Source organism: Galeopterus variegatus, unplaced genomic scaffold, assembly GCF_000696425.1.
Source record: "Galeopterus variegatus unplaced genomic scaffold, G_variegatus-3.0.2 Scaffold2849, whole genome shotgun sequence".
Taxonomy (NCBI): domain Eukaryota; kingdom Metazoa; phylum Chordata; class Mammalia; order Dermoptera; family Cynocephalidae; genus Galeopterus; species Galeopterus variegatus.
This window is the reverse complement of record NW_007728960.1, coordinates 142,692-157,593: the sequence shown is the minus strand read 5'-3', so window position 1 is coordinate 157,593 and position 14,902 is coordinate 142,692. Positions and strand designations below refer to the sequence as shown.

Here is a 14,902-nt window from a genome sequence, read left to right as displayed (position 1 = left end):
CCAGCCACTAACTGATGACAAGACCCATCACTGAAATGTCATTTCTCTAGCTTCTTATGTGAGAAACAATGCTAGCCACCTGTAGAGAGCTTTATCAAACTCTTTCACTCACCTGTCACTTGAATCTGCAAATGACAAGGGGCTGGGGACAGAAGGAGTATTAAACACACTTCCCATCTTATTGATAGGTATAAGAAATGAAATTATTTGCCCAAGGCATGAGGAAATAGACACTGTTGGCAGATCCAACTAAATGGGAAGGGCTAAGTTATTGCTCCTGAGAAACATCACATACATCTGGGGAATTCCTGGTTCAAGCCCAAATGTGATCAGATAGCCCTTCACCACCAGGGAAAAAAATGTCTCAGGAGTGAAGCTGAAAGACATAGTGAAAGAAATGAGGAGAGAGTCCAGAGGGTCTAATGAACATACTGCCCAGAAGTAGAAGGAAGGGTAGTTGTCTCTGGTTAGGAATATCTATTAAACTTTTCAACATTCATAAACTCCAACTTACAATTCTGTATCTCAGAATCAATTCTACACCATAGAAATTCCTTCTGAATGCAATATATACACACACACACACACACACACACACAAACATCCATTATAACACTATCTGTTGGGGAAAATGCATTGTTAATAGTATGTCTCCACTCCTATGTAGTGTGTGTATAAATCCAAGCAGAGAAAAAACTTTAAAACATTCACACAGTTCTATTTGTTTAGGAAGTGAAACTATAAAATTAGTTATAAATCTAACACAGAGAATTATGTGTCCATTTTTTAATATGAACGATATAAAGTTAAATATGAAAGTTACTCCATCCCTCCAATCTCACTCCAACCACATACACAAAAACACATATGCCACAACAAAGACCACACATAAAAGAGATACTTTTCTTTACAAAAGTAGGATTATTCTATATACATTGTTCTGAAACTTGTTTTTATTACTTAATAAAATATCATAGAAAATAGTGTGATACTGAAAACATAGCTGAGCAATAAAAAGCTCCAGCTCTGCACTGCCTGAATTCAAATCCCAGCTCTACCACTTACTAACTGTGGGATCTGGTAAGTTACTTAACTTTGCTAAACTGTAATTTTTTTTATCTATAAATGGAGATAATAATAGTGCCTAAGTCTTAGAGTCTGGATAAGATAAAATGATAAAAGGTGTGCAAAGCTGTTAGGTCTGTGTGACATTTAATGAATGCTAATAAATCTTGGCTAACATTAGCCATCTTATTTCTTTAGAGGCTCTATGATATTCAGTAATAAGAGTGCACTATAAATTGCTTAATAACTTACATATTTGTGAATTTTTAGGTTGTTTTCTATGTGGGTTGTTTTGTTTTGGTATTACAAGCAATGCTACAATAAAAGTGTATGTACATGTCTTTGTATTACACATATATGACTATTTCTAAAGGACAGATTCCTATAAGTGGAACTAGTGGGAAAAAACAGATGCAGTTTCAATTCTGATAAAGACTACCCAAAGGCCTACCCTGATTTACACTCTTACCACCAGCATATGTGAGGGTCCATTTCCCTTTGGATATTGTCCCAAAAAACGTATTGCCAATCTGATGGGTAAAAATTGTGTATCAATCTAGTTTGTATTTTACGATTGCCAATGAAGTTGAACATCTTGTCATTTTTTTTTTCTAGGTAATAGACTTTATTTTTATAGCAGTTTTACAGAGAAATTGAGTGGAAAGTAGAGGTAGTTGCCTTCCCCGGAACCCTCCTGCCCCTGTCATATGTTTTCTTTAGTAAATGTGTTGCAGATCTTTTCTTTGGGTCAGTAGTTTATATTTTAGTTTTGCTTACAATTTCTTTTGGTGTAATTTTCAAATTTTTCGGTACAGATTTTTGTCATTCTTGTTTTTATATTTTATTTTTTGCTTGAAATGGCATTCTCTACCAGAGACAATAAAAATATGCTCCTATATTTTGAGCTAGAATTTTTCATAGTTTGTATTTTTCACTTTTAGATTGCTTATTCATCTTGGTTTTATTTCTATTTGTGGGTTAGATAGGAATCTAGCCTTATTTTGTTAAAATGATCAACCAATTGTCATAAACATCATTAATTTAAAATTTCATCCTTTCACCATGAAATAAATCTTAATTATATATTAAGTTCCATGTAAATTGCAAGCTGAACACATGTGTAAATACAGAAATATAGAATTTTTATGGTGATCAATTGATTTGTTTTTCTCTGTGTGTGCCAGTATCTCATTGTTTTTCATTATGTCTTTTAATGTAGAGTTAGAACATTTTCTTAACATTGTTCTAATCTTTTCAAAATTTTCTTGTCTGTCCTTAGCCATTTACTTCTCTAGATGTATTTCAGAATGACCTTCACAAGTTCCGTTAAAAATTATCATGGGATCTTATTAGAGGTGCATTGAATTTTATTAATTTGTGAAGAATTGATATTTTTAAATATTGAGTCTTCTTTTTTAGCAATATATTATCTCCATTTATTCAGATCTTCATTTTGTGATCTGTTATAATTTCTTTATATAGGTCATAATTGGTTTTTTTCCTTCAGCTTTATTCATAAATGTTTTTTAGAGTTTCTTTCCATTGTCAATTGAAACTTTTTCCAAATGACATTTTGCTAATACAGGAAAGTATTTATATTTGTATATTTATCTTGTACCTGGCCACTTTAGTGAAATCTTCATAGGTTTTTTAAGTTTTTCCGGTGATTATCTTGGACTTTCTCAGTAGACGATCGTGTCATGTAAAAATTATGACAATTTTACTCTTTCTGTTCTTCCTTCTCCTTTTTCACTAGCTTAGACCACCATCTCAGAAAAATAGCTTAATAATGGCAACAAAAGCCATTCTTTCCTTATCTTTTCAATGATATAGGTAGGATTTGGACTCTTACACTTTAAGTCTCATATTCTTGTACTCTTTAAATGTTTCAAATTAGAACATCACATTGTTTTGTAATCAAAAAAATAATAAATCTAAAAAACTAATCTCAGTAACTCAGGCTATTCTTGGTAGTATTCCTATTTTTAAATGACATCCCTACACCAAAAGCTTATAATTAAAGTATACAGATTATATTATTTAAACAGAAGTGTTTAAAGAAAGATTAAGTAGGTTTTACTCTAAAGACTTAAGGCAGTCAAATCTGAATTCTGTGGGTACCAAGGAGCATTAATTAATTCTGATGCTCATTATTGTACTTTCCCCACTATCACCACCATCTCTGAAACTATGAGCAGGAGAGCACCAAAATGAAAGGATCTCATTCCTATGGTTCCCTTTCATGAAAACATACTGACTCAAAGTGGAACCCAGTAACCTCTATAACTGGACCAAAAAATAAGAGGCTGAGGAGTTGGTCAAGAGACAAGAAGAATCTCCACAAAGAGAATTTAGAAGAACTCAGCCAAATTAGGACACATGGAGTTCCCTAAATACACTTGATAAACTTTAGCTTCTAATTTAGGAGTCAGCTCTAATTTTTTTAACTGTCCCCTTTCTTACTCCCAGTTTCTCTGTACTTTCTTTTTTTTCCCCATGGAGCTTATATTCTTTTTTTTATTATTATAATTATTATAAATATTCATGAGACATAAAGCTGATTGTCACCCCTCATGCCCATGATGTGAGGGCCGGATTCATACTGGCAGCATACCCATTGCCACAAATTGCCTTTGTACACCATGTCCCCCACCCAATTATCCCCCAGCCTCCCTCCCCCTCCCCATTTTCCCCCCACTGTTCTTTGTAGCCCAGGGAATGTTCTCTCCCTCTGCAAGACCAACACACTACTGTGGTCTTTCTTTACTTCCTTCTTTCTCTCTTAGCTCCCACACATGTGTGAGTACATGTGTTATTTATCCCTCTGTGCTTTGCTTATTTCACTCAACATAAGTTTCTCCAGGCTCATCCATGTTGTTGCAAATGGGAGTATTTCATTCTTTCTTATGGCAGAGTAGTATTCCATGGTGTATATATACCTCAGTAGGTCTGAGCATAGGCTTTATGGACATGAGCCCAAAAGCACAAGCAGCAAAAAAAAAATAAGTAAACAAATGGGACTATATCAAACTAAAAAGCTTCTGCACAGCAAAAGAAACAATCAACAGAGTGAAATGACAACCTAAAGAGTGGGAGAACATGTTTGCTAACTATGCATCCGACAAGGGATTAATATCCAGGATATACAAGGAAGTCAAGCAATTATACAGCAAAAAAACAAATAACCCAATTAAAAAATGGGCAAAGGAGCTGAATAGATATTTTTCAAAGGAAGACATACAAATGGCCAACAGATACATGAAAAAAAATACTCAATATCACTAGTCATCAGGAAAATGCAAATTAAGACTACGTTGAGATACCACCTCACCCCAGTTAGAATGGCTATAATCAAAAAGACGGTGAATAATAAATGCTAGCAAGAGTGTGGAGAGAAGGGAACACTCCTGCACTGTAGGTGGGGCTATAAACTAGTACAACCACTATGGAAAACAGTATGGAGGTTTCTCAAACAACTACAGATAGATCTTCCATATGATCCAGCAATCCCACTTCTGGGTATATACCCAGAGGAATGGAAATCTCTGTACTTTCTTAAAGAAAATATTCTTTAAAATTCTAACAAATAGCAGTGGGGTTTTTTTTTTATAGACTCAAGGTTAGGGAAGAAAATATCTTGATCAAATTCACATTTGCATCTCTCCCGTTCCTTCCCCAAACCCTGTCAAGGAGGTCCAGAGACATGGAGTTACAGAATTACAGTAGCAGCACTTCGGGCTTCATCCTCCTGGGCCTCTCTTCCAACCCTCAGCTGCAGAAACCCCTCTTTGCCATCTTCCTCATCATGTACCTGGTCACTGTGGTGGGGAATGTGTTCATCATCCTGGCCATCCACTCTGACCCCAGGCTCCATACACCTATGTACTTTTTTCTCAGCAATTTGTCCTTCATGGATATCTGCTTCACAACAGTCATTGTACCCAAGATGCTGGTGAATTTACTATCAGACACAAAGTCTATCTCCTATGTGGGCTGCCTGGTCCAGATGTACTTCTTCATGGCTTTTGGGAACACTGACAGCTACCTACTGGCATCCATGGCCATCGACCGACTGGCGGCCATCTCCAAACCCTTCCACTATCATGTGATTATGAACCCACGACGTTGCCTCCTCATGCTGCTGGGCTCTTGCACTATCTCCCACCTGCACTCTCTGTTCCGTGTCCTACTCATGTCTCACCTGTCTTTTTGTGCTTCCCATGTCATTAAGCACTTTTTCTGTGATACCCAGCCTGTGCTAAAGCTGTCCTGCTCTGACACGTCCTCCAGCCAGATTGTGGTCATGACAGAGACCCTGGCTGTCATTGCGACCCCCTTCCTGTGCATCCTCTTCTCCTACCTACGAATCATCACCACTGTGCTCAGAATCCCCTCCACAGCTGGGAAGTGGAAGTCCTTCTCCACCTGTGGCTCCCACCTCACCGTGGTGGTCCTGTTCTATGGGAGTATCATCTATGTCTATTTTCGGCCTCTGTCCATGTACTCAGTGGTGAAGGACCGGGTAGCCACAATTATGTACACAGTAGTGACACCCATGCTGAATCCTTTCATCTACAGCCTGAGAAACAAAGATATGAAAAGGGGGTTGAAGAAATTAAGAGACAGAATTCACTCATAGAACAAAATGATGGAATGTCATAACTAGGAGATGACCTAAGAGATTTTCAGATTATCCTTCTTTCCTACCCCTTTTCCACATGGCACTCTAAGAGATCATGAGAAGTGGTGTTAGATACCAGTGAGAACACTGAACAGGGAGCAAAACACTTGGTTTCTATCAGTGACCTTGACCATATACATATGCAATCCCAGACTAGGTACTGCTACGAATCAGATTTCAGGAAAAGAGTTTCTGCCATCCTCAATAGACTGACAACCATACAGTGGGATAAAGCTATCTAGAAATAACTTTCATAACCCTGACAACAGCCAGTACTAAAGGAGTAATAAAGGTATATTCACTTTTGGAAGAAACTACATGAGGTGGTAGGGGATTAGGAAAGACTTCCTGGAAAAGAGAGCTATGATTTCCCTGAAGGAAGGACTGAACCTTGACATATGAAAGTTCACAATATGAGGGAACTGGTAGAGTTTTTTAGATAGTGGAAACCACCCAAGCATGTAAGACAATAAACACTGCAGTGTGTTGAAGGGACAGCTAAAAGCCCTGTGTGGTTTGTTCAATTTTAGAGCAAGGAGAGTAAGACTAGAAAGATAGAAGAAACTAACTACAAAGCAGATTTACTCCCCCAACCAACACTTAAGTGTCATGACGGTGTGGATTCTCAGTATCCAACTCCTTTCCTATTCTTAATTCTTCCTTTCTCCACATGTCCAGCATTCTCACTTAGGTGCCCCGTATATCCTGGAAAAAGCAATGTGTATTAGTCAGGACAAGCTAGGTTGTTCTGTGAAAACAACCAACCTCAAAATCTTAGGACCTTAAAACCAAAGGCTTATTTCTCATGTACACTGCACGTAGACTGTAGAAAAGTGTTAGGGGGCTGGTCATCATACACACTTTAGGATCCAAGCTGATGGAGGAGCCACCATTGTAAACATTAATCACCACTCAGTGAGAATCTGATAAAGACTATAGAAGATTTTACACTGGCAATTTAGTAAACTGCTCTAGAAGTGACCACGCTTCTGATCATAACTCATTTTCTGCAACTAATCTCATGACCCCACCTAAACACAAGGATCCAGGAGGCACAATCCAACCATGTGCCTCTAAGAGGGAGAGCCAGAAGTATTTGCTAAGCACCATTATGACTGTTACATGACTGTATTACCACAAATACATCAGTATGAATCAGTTGCTTCATCAATCCTCCCTGATGCTGTTATTGTCAATAGTAATAGTAATGTCAGTCTTATACTCTCTCTGGAACCTTTTTTCTCTCTCTTCTTTTTCTTTTCCTGTTTATTTCTTATTGAAATTCATTGATTATACATATTTGTGGGGCACAGGTAGAATATCAATACATGTATACACTGTGTGATGATCAAATCAAGGTAATTAGCATGTTTGTCACTGCAAAAAATAATTTCTTTGTGATGAGGACATTAGATCTCCTCTCTTCTAGCCATCTGATAACACACAGTAAGTTATTGTTAATTATAGATGCCTAGCTAGACTGTACACAAAGAGAACTTTTTACTGTACAGCTGTTTTGTATCCATTAACCAACCTCTCACTATCCACCTCCCCCTACCCCTTCCCCACCTCTAATAGCCACAGTTCTGCTCTCTCCTTCTGAAAATTCAACTTACTATTATTATTGTTCTTTTGCTGTTTTTAGTTCCCACTTATGAGTGAGAACATGTAGTTTTTCTCTTTTTGTGCCTGGCTTATTTCATTTAACATAATGATCTCCTGGTTCATCCATGCTGCTGTGAAAGGCAGAATTTCATTCTTTTTCTATAGCTGAGTTGTATTCCATTGTGTATATATACCACATCTTTATCCAATAGTCTGTCAATGGACATTGAGGTTGGTTCCATATCTTGGCTATTGTGTACAGAGCTGTGATAAACATGGGAGTGCGGGTGTCCCTTTGACATGATGATTTCCATTCCTTTGGGTATATACCCAGTAGTGGGATTGCTGGATCGTACAGCAGTTCTATCTGTAGTTGTCTGAGAGACCTCCATACTGTATTCCATAATGGCTGTACCAATTTCCAATCCCATCAACAATGTACAATCATTCCTGTTTCTCCCCAGGCCATTTTCTGTCTTTTTGATAATAGCCAATCTTACTGGGTGAGACGATATCTCAACGTAGTGTTGATTTGCATTTCTCCGACTAGTGATGTTGAGCCTTTTTTTCATACCCCTGTGGCCATTTGTATGTCTTCTTATGAGAAATATCTATTCATCTCCTTTGACCATTTTTTAACCAGATTATTTGTTATTTCACTACTGAGTTGTTTGAAGTCCTTGCATATTCTGGATATTAATATCTTGTCAAATACAGTTTGCAAATATTTTCTCCCATCCCATAGGTTATCTTTTCACTCTGTTGACTGTTTCCTTTGCTGTGCAGCTTTATAGTTTGATATAGTCACATTTATTTATTTTATTTTATTTTTCACATGTGCTTTTGAGGTCTTCATAAATTCTTGGCCCATTCTTACAAATTGAAGAGTTTCCCCTGTGTTTTCTTCCAGGAGTTTTATAGTTTCAGGTCTTATATTTAAGTTTTGAATCTATTTTGAGGTGATTTTGGTATATGACAAAAGATAGGGGTCTCGTTTCATTCTTCTACACATGGATATCCAGTTTTCCCAGTACCATTTAAGAGGCTGTCCTTTCCCCAGTGTATGTTCTTGATGCGTTTGTTGAAGATCAGCTGGCTGTAAATACATGGATTGATTTCTGAGTTCTCCACTCTGTTCCATTGGTCCATGTGTCTGTTTTTATGCCAGTACCATGTTGTTTTAGGTAATATGGTTTTGCAGTATATTCTGAAGTCAGGTAGAGTAATGCCTCTGACTTTGTTTTTACTCAAGATTATCTTGGCTATTCAGGGTCTTTTTTTGTTCCATATGAACGTTAGGACTGGTTTTTCCATTTCTGTGAAGAAAGTCATTGGTATTTTGATGGAGATTGCACTGACTCTGTAGATTGCTTTAAGTAGCATGGACATTTTCACAAAATTAATTCTTATAATCCATGAACTTGAAATGTCTTTCTATTTTTTCATGTCCTCTTTAATATATTTCATCAGTGTTTAGTAGTTTTTGTTGTAGAGATCTTTCACCTCTTTGGTGCAATTTATTCCTAGGTTGTTTTTGCTTTTGTTTTGTTTTTGGTACTTAGTATAAACAGCATTGCTCTCTTGATTTCTTTTTCTGGTAGTAGATTGTTGGTGTATAGAAATACTACTCATTTTTTGTATGTTAACTTTGTGTCCTGAAACTTTACTGAAGTCATTTATTAGCTGTAAGAGTTTTTAGGTAGAGTCTTTAGATTTTTCTCTATGTAAGATTATGTCATCTGCAAACAAGGAAAATTTGACTTCATCTTTTACAATTTGGGTGCCTTTTTTTCTTACTCTTACCTAAATTACTCTGTCTAGAACTTTGGCTAGTACTACATTAAATAAGATCAGTGAAAGAGGACATCATTGTCTTGTTCCTGTTCTTAGGAGAAAAGTTTTCGGCTTTTCCACATTCAGGATGATGTTAGCTGTGGGTCTGTCATATAAGACTTTTGTTTTGTTTGTTGACATAGTTTCCTTCTATATCAAATTTGTTGAGAGTCCTTATCATGAAGAGATGTTGAACTTTGTCAAATTTTTTCCAGCATCAATTGAGATGATCATACAGCTTTTTTCTTTCATTTAGTTGATGTGGTGTATCACATTTATTAATTTGCAAATGTTGATCCATTCTTGCATCCCTGGAATAAATCCCCTCTTATCATGGCGTATAATATTTTTGGTATGCTGTTGAATTCTGTTTGCTAGTATTTTGTTGAGGATTTTTGCATCTCTGTTCATCAAGGATATTGGCCTGTAGCTTTCTTTTTTTGTTGTGTCTTTGTCTGATTTTGGTATCAGGGTGATGCTGGCCTCATAGAATAAGATTGGGAGAATACCCTCTGCTTTGATTTTTTGGAATAATTTGAAAAGAAGTGGTATTAATTCTTCTTCCAAAATCTGGTAGAATTTATCAGAGAAGCCATTCAGCCCTGAGCTTTTCTTTGCTGGGAGACTGCTGATTACTGATTCAATCTTGTTTCTTGTTATCGTTTTTTTATCTGGTTTTTTATCTGTGTTCTGTTATTACTTCTTGGTTCATTCTTGGTAGGTTGTACATATCCAGAAATTTATTCAGTTTCTCCAGATGATCAAATTTGTTGGTGTATAGTTGTTTGTAATACTCTCCAATGACTTTTTGTATTTCTGTGGTTTCAGTTGCAATGTCTCCTGTTTCATTTCTTATTTTTGTTATTTGGGTTTTCTCTTCTTTTCTTAGATAGTCCAGCTAATGGTTTGCCAATTTTGTTTATCTTCTTAAAAAACAAACAATTTGTTTTGTTAATCTGCTGTATCTTATCTTTTTATCTCTATTTCATTTAATTCTGCTGTAATCTTTATCATTTTTTTCCATCTACTAATTTTAGGATTGGACTTTTCTTTGTGGTGTAATATTAGGTTGTTTATTTGAAATCTTTCTGTTCTTTTGATGTAAGCATTTATTGCAATAAACTTTCTTCTAAGTACTGCTTTTGCAGTATCCCATTTCTTTGTGGTGTAATATTAGGTTGTTTATTTGAAATCTTTCTGTTCTTTTGATGTAAGCATTTATTGCAATAAACTTTCTTCTAAGTACTGCTTTTGCAGTATCCCATAGGTTTTGGTATGATGTGTTTTTATTTCCATTTGATTGAAGAATTTTGTTTGTTTCTGCTTAATTTCTTCTTTAACCCATAGGTCACTCAGGAGCACATTGTTTAATTTCCATGTATTTGTATCATATCCAATGTTTCACTTGTTATTGATTTCTGATATTATTTTGTTGTGATCTTATGAGATACTTGAAATAATTTCTTTTTTTTTTTTTTTTTTATTTTGTTGAGACTTGACTTGTGGCCTAACATGTAGTCTATCCTGGAGAATGCTCCTTGTGCTGATGAGAAGAATGTAAATTCTGTAGTTGTTGGATGAAACATTCTATAGATGTCTTCAAGTCCAATTGGTTTGAAGTGTCATTTAAATACAATGTTTCTATGCTGATTTGCTGTCTAGATTATTTGTCCAACACAGAGGGAGGTGTTCTGTCCCTACCTATATTGTACTGAGGTCTATCTTTAGATCCATTAATTTTTGCTTTGTACCTCTGGGTGCTCCAGTGTTGGAGGTATACATATTTACAATTGATATATTCTCTTGCTGAGTTGATCCTCATATCAATATATAATTACCTTCTTTATCTCTTTTTATAGTTATTTTTTTAATTCTATTTTATCCAATATAAGTAGAGCTACTCCTGTTCATTTTGGTTTTCATTTGTGTGGAATATCTTTTTCCATCCCTTCACTATTTGTCTATGTGTGTTTTTACAGGTGAAGTGAGTTTCTTGAAGGCAGCATATAGTTGGGTCTAGTTTTCTAATGCATTCAGCTAAGGGGGGAATTCAATTTATTCACATTCAGGGCTATTATTGAAAGGTATTGCCTTAATCCTGGCATTTTACTAATTTTTATGGTTGTTTTATATATCTCTTCTTTCTTTCCTTTTTATTGTTCAACTTTGCTTTGATTATTGTAGTGATAAGGTGTAGTTTCTTTCTCTTTCTCATTGGCATATCTACTCTGCCAGTGGGTTTTATTCTTTCTCATGTATTCATGGTGGTGATTATTGTTCTTTGGATTCCAGATAAAGAACTCCCTTGAGGATTTCTTGTAGAGTCAGTTTTGTGGTGGTGAATTCCCACAGTTTTTGTTGGTCTGGGAAGGTCACTACTTCTCCTTCATTTTTCAAAGATAGCTTTTCTGGGTATAGTGTTCTTGGTCGGCAGCTTTTTTTCCTTTAGAATTTATAACATGTCATCCCATTCTCACTTGGCCTGTAAGTTTTCTCCTGAGAAATTTGCTGTTAGTCTGTTGGAGGTTCCTTTATAGGTGACTTAATGTTTTTCTTTTGCTGTCTTTAGAATTCTCTGTCTTTGACTTTTGACAATTTGACTACAATGTGTCTTGGAGAGGCCCCTTTCTGGGTTGAATCTCTTTGAGGATCTTTGAGCCTCTTGGATCTAGAAGTCCATATCTCTTCCAATATTTGAGAAGTATACAGCTATTACTTCATTAAATAGGTTTTTCATGCATTTTTTCTTCTCCTTACCTTCTGGAATACCCATAATTCAGACAGTCTGGTGTTTGTACAATTAAGGTTGTCCCATATATCTCATAGGCTTTCTTCATTTTTTAAATTACTTTTTTTTTTTTTTTTTGTCCTCCTGGGCTATTTCAAAAAGCCTGCTTTCAAGTTTAGAAACTTTTTGTTCCACTTGCTCTAGCCTTTTGCTTAAGCTCTTAGTTATATTTTTTTCATTTTGCTGAATGAATCCTTCAGTTCTGGGAGTTGTGCTACATTCTTTTTTATTTTATTTTTCTTAATTTTTTTTTATTTTATCAATATACAATGTAGTCAATTTTCATGTCCCTTTACCAATTCCACTTTTTCCCCACTTCCTCTCCCACCTCTCCCCCCCATCAACATTATATCTGTTTACTTGTCTTAACAAGTTCAAGGAATTGCTACATTCTTTTTTAAAGTATCTATCTCTTTGTAAAAATTCTCATTCAGATCCTGGATTGTTTTTCTCATTTCATTATGTTGTCTGTCTGAACTTTCTTGCATCTCATTAAGTTTCCTTAAGATTATTATTTGGAATTCCTTTTCAGGCATTTCATAGATTTCCTATTGTTTGGAGTCTGATACCAGAGAATTTTTTATTCCTTTGGGGGTGTCATTTTTTTTTTTCATATTTCTATTATCCCTATATTGATGTCTGGACATCTGGTAGAGCAATTGCTTCTTCTAATTCTCTGGAGTAGCTTTTGAGGACAGAGACTCTCTCCCATAGGTGCACTCTATAGTAACAGTTGGGTAGGGTTTTTAGGTTTGGCTCTGCATAGACACAGTAGTGTAGTCTCTGTGTGATTATTTTGGTCACATTCCACCTCAGAGTTGCTGTGAGTGCCTTTGTGGCCTAGGCACTAGGGCAGTAAGAAATTTATTCCTGAAATGACACTGGGCTGGATTATCAGGGTTGTGGACAAGTCTCAAGCTCTTGGGAGAAGTGCCAAGGTGGCCTATTTCTCCTTGGCTGAAGTGGATTATCCTGAGCAGGCTCATTTGCACCCTTGCCAGGATCCCATGTCCCTGTTAGATGCACCGTAGTGTTCTGAAGCTCCTTGGATTAAATTGGTGACCCTCAGTGGGATTTGTGGGGGTTGAGATTAGGATCTTGGGCTTTGAGGGAAACAATTAGTTATTCAGCAGCTCCTCAGCTAGAGTAGGTGATTCAGTCGAGTCACTGGGGCTTCAAGCTTGGCCCTGTACCCACAAAAGAGGTACTCTGATGCTCTGAAACTCCACAGTTGAAGTTGGGGAAACTGGAAGAGGTTGCTGGGTCCAAGGGTAGCACCCTTTGCCCCCCAAGAGAGATGCAAGAGTCTTCTACAGTTTTACTGTTGATGTGGACCACTCTGGGTGAGACCACCGTGTTCACGAGTGGGGCTCTGCACCCTCAATAGAACACTGGATGACTCTGCAGCACCACTGTTGAAGCAAGCCACTCTGGGTAAAGTGGCAGCAGTTTTGGGTGTGACTCTTCACCCCCAAGAGGGGTGCTAGTACACTCTGTACCTGTTCTGCTAGCATGACCACCTTGAATCAGGCCACTATGGTTGTGGGTAGGACCTTGTGCCCCCAAAAAAGATGTTGGGTCTCTCTGAAGCTCCTAAGCCAGAGTGGGATGTTCTGGTTAATGTTACTGTAGTCATGTGGAAGACCCTGCACCTACAAGAGATGCTAGCATTTTCTGCTGCTACTTTGCTGAAGTGGGCCTCACTGGGAGAGGCCAATGCAGCTGTGGGTTGGCCTCCATGACCTCAGCAGAGGCACTGGGTCACTGTGGAGCTCCTCTGGTGGGGTGGGCATCCCCACGTGAGGTTGTTGGGGCTGTGGGCAGGCTGCTGTGCCCCGAAGAGAGATGCTGGGTTCCTCTGAACCCCCCCTGTTGGGCATCCCTGGGTGGGTTCATTGGTGCTGCAGATGTGGGTCTGTGCCCCCAAGATAGGCATGTAGGGCCTCCACAGTCTCCCTCTTGGTGTGTGTGGGTCTCTGCTTGTCCACTGAGGCCACAGTGTGACTCCATGCAGCTGTGAGAATTTCAAGTACCCTTCACTAAAGAGAGTGGGGCTGCCATCACTGGCAAAGGCCCTGATTAGTCAGCTTTCTGGCTCCAGAAAGTTCTCACACCAACCCCCTCTGTCCTAAGAGTGACCTTCTCACTTCAGTGGGGCACAAGACGCCATGAGGACCCAGATATAGGCAACTCAGCATGATGATAGGGCCTCAGGGCTATGGAACCACTAGGGTCATTGGGCCCCAAAGCAAAATGCACTCAGGTGTTGGGTCAGATCCCAAAGCAGCCGCTGCAGCAGCAGCATGGGACCTGGGGAGTGGGAATGGCTCAGTGTGAACTCCCTCCCAAATCAATGAAGTTGCATGGGCCCCCAGCAACTCCCCACACCAGATGCATAGCCCACAAGGGCAGCACAATTCCCCTGTGGTTTGAACTACTGGTCCTGTGGTGCCACACTCACTCACCTCTCTCCTGCAGGCAAGAATTCTTGTTGGGTCCTTGCTGCTAATGGCTGTAGGATGGGGTCGTGGAGACCAGGAATTTCCTTTCCTACTCTATGTGGCTATCCTGAGCTTCTGCATTCAACAGCATCTCTGCTATTCCTTTGATGTGTTACTGCTTTCTCTTTTAGTCATTTTCATCCAAGTGTAGTTGCATGTTTATTGTACTCTCTGTCTTTGTGGGGGAGCAGTGGATCCAGTGGTGGATGTTTCTAGTCTGCCATCTAGTTCTACCTCCTCTCTCTGGAATCCTTTTACCCCTATTATTTTATCAAGCTCCCACAACTCCAGCCTTCTGAAGTCACAGTTTGTTTTAATGTTATTTTCTTTTTTTTTTTTTTAGTTTTACTTTGGTTTTGATTGACATAATAATTGTATATATTTATGGAGTATAATGCGATGTTTTGGTACAAGTATACATTGTGCAAT

The 14,902-nt window shown here is 37.9% G+C and overlaps 1 protein-coding gene across 1 annotated transcript; it reads left to right on the top strand.

The window, feature by feature from the left end:
- Positions 1-4,672: 4,672 nt before the first annotated feature.
- Positions 4,673-5,704, top strand: LOC103599101 (olfactory receptor 1L4-like). The gene has a single exon (XM_008583193.1). It carries the CDS (start codon positions 4,769-4,771, stop codon positions 5,702-5,704), a length of 936 nt encoding a protein of 311 aa, XP_008581415.1. The 5' UTR covers positions 4,673-4,768.
- Positions 5,705-14,902: the final 9,198 nt, after the last annotated feature.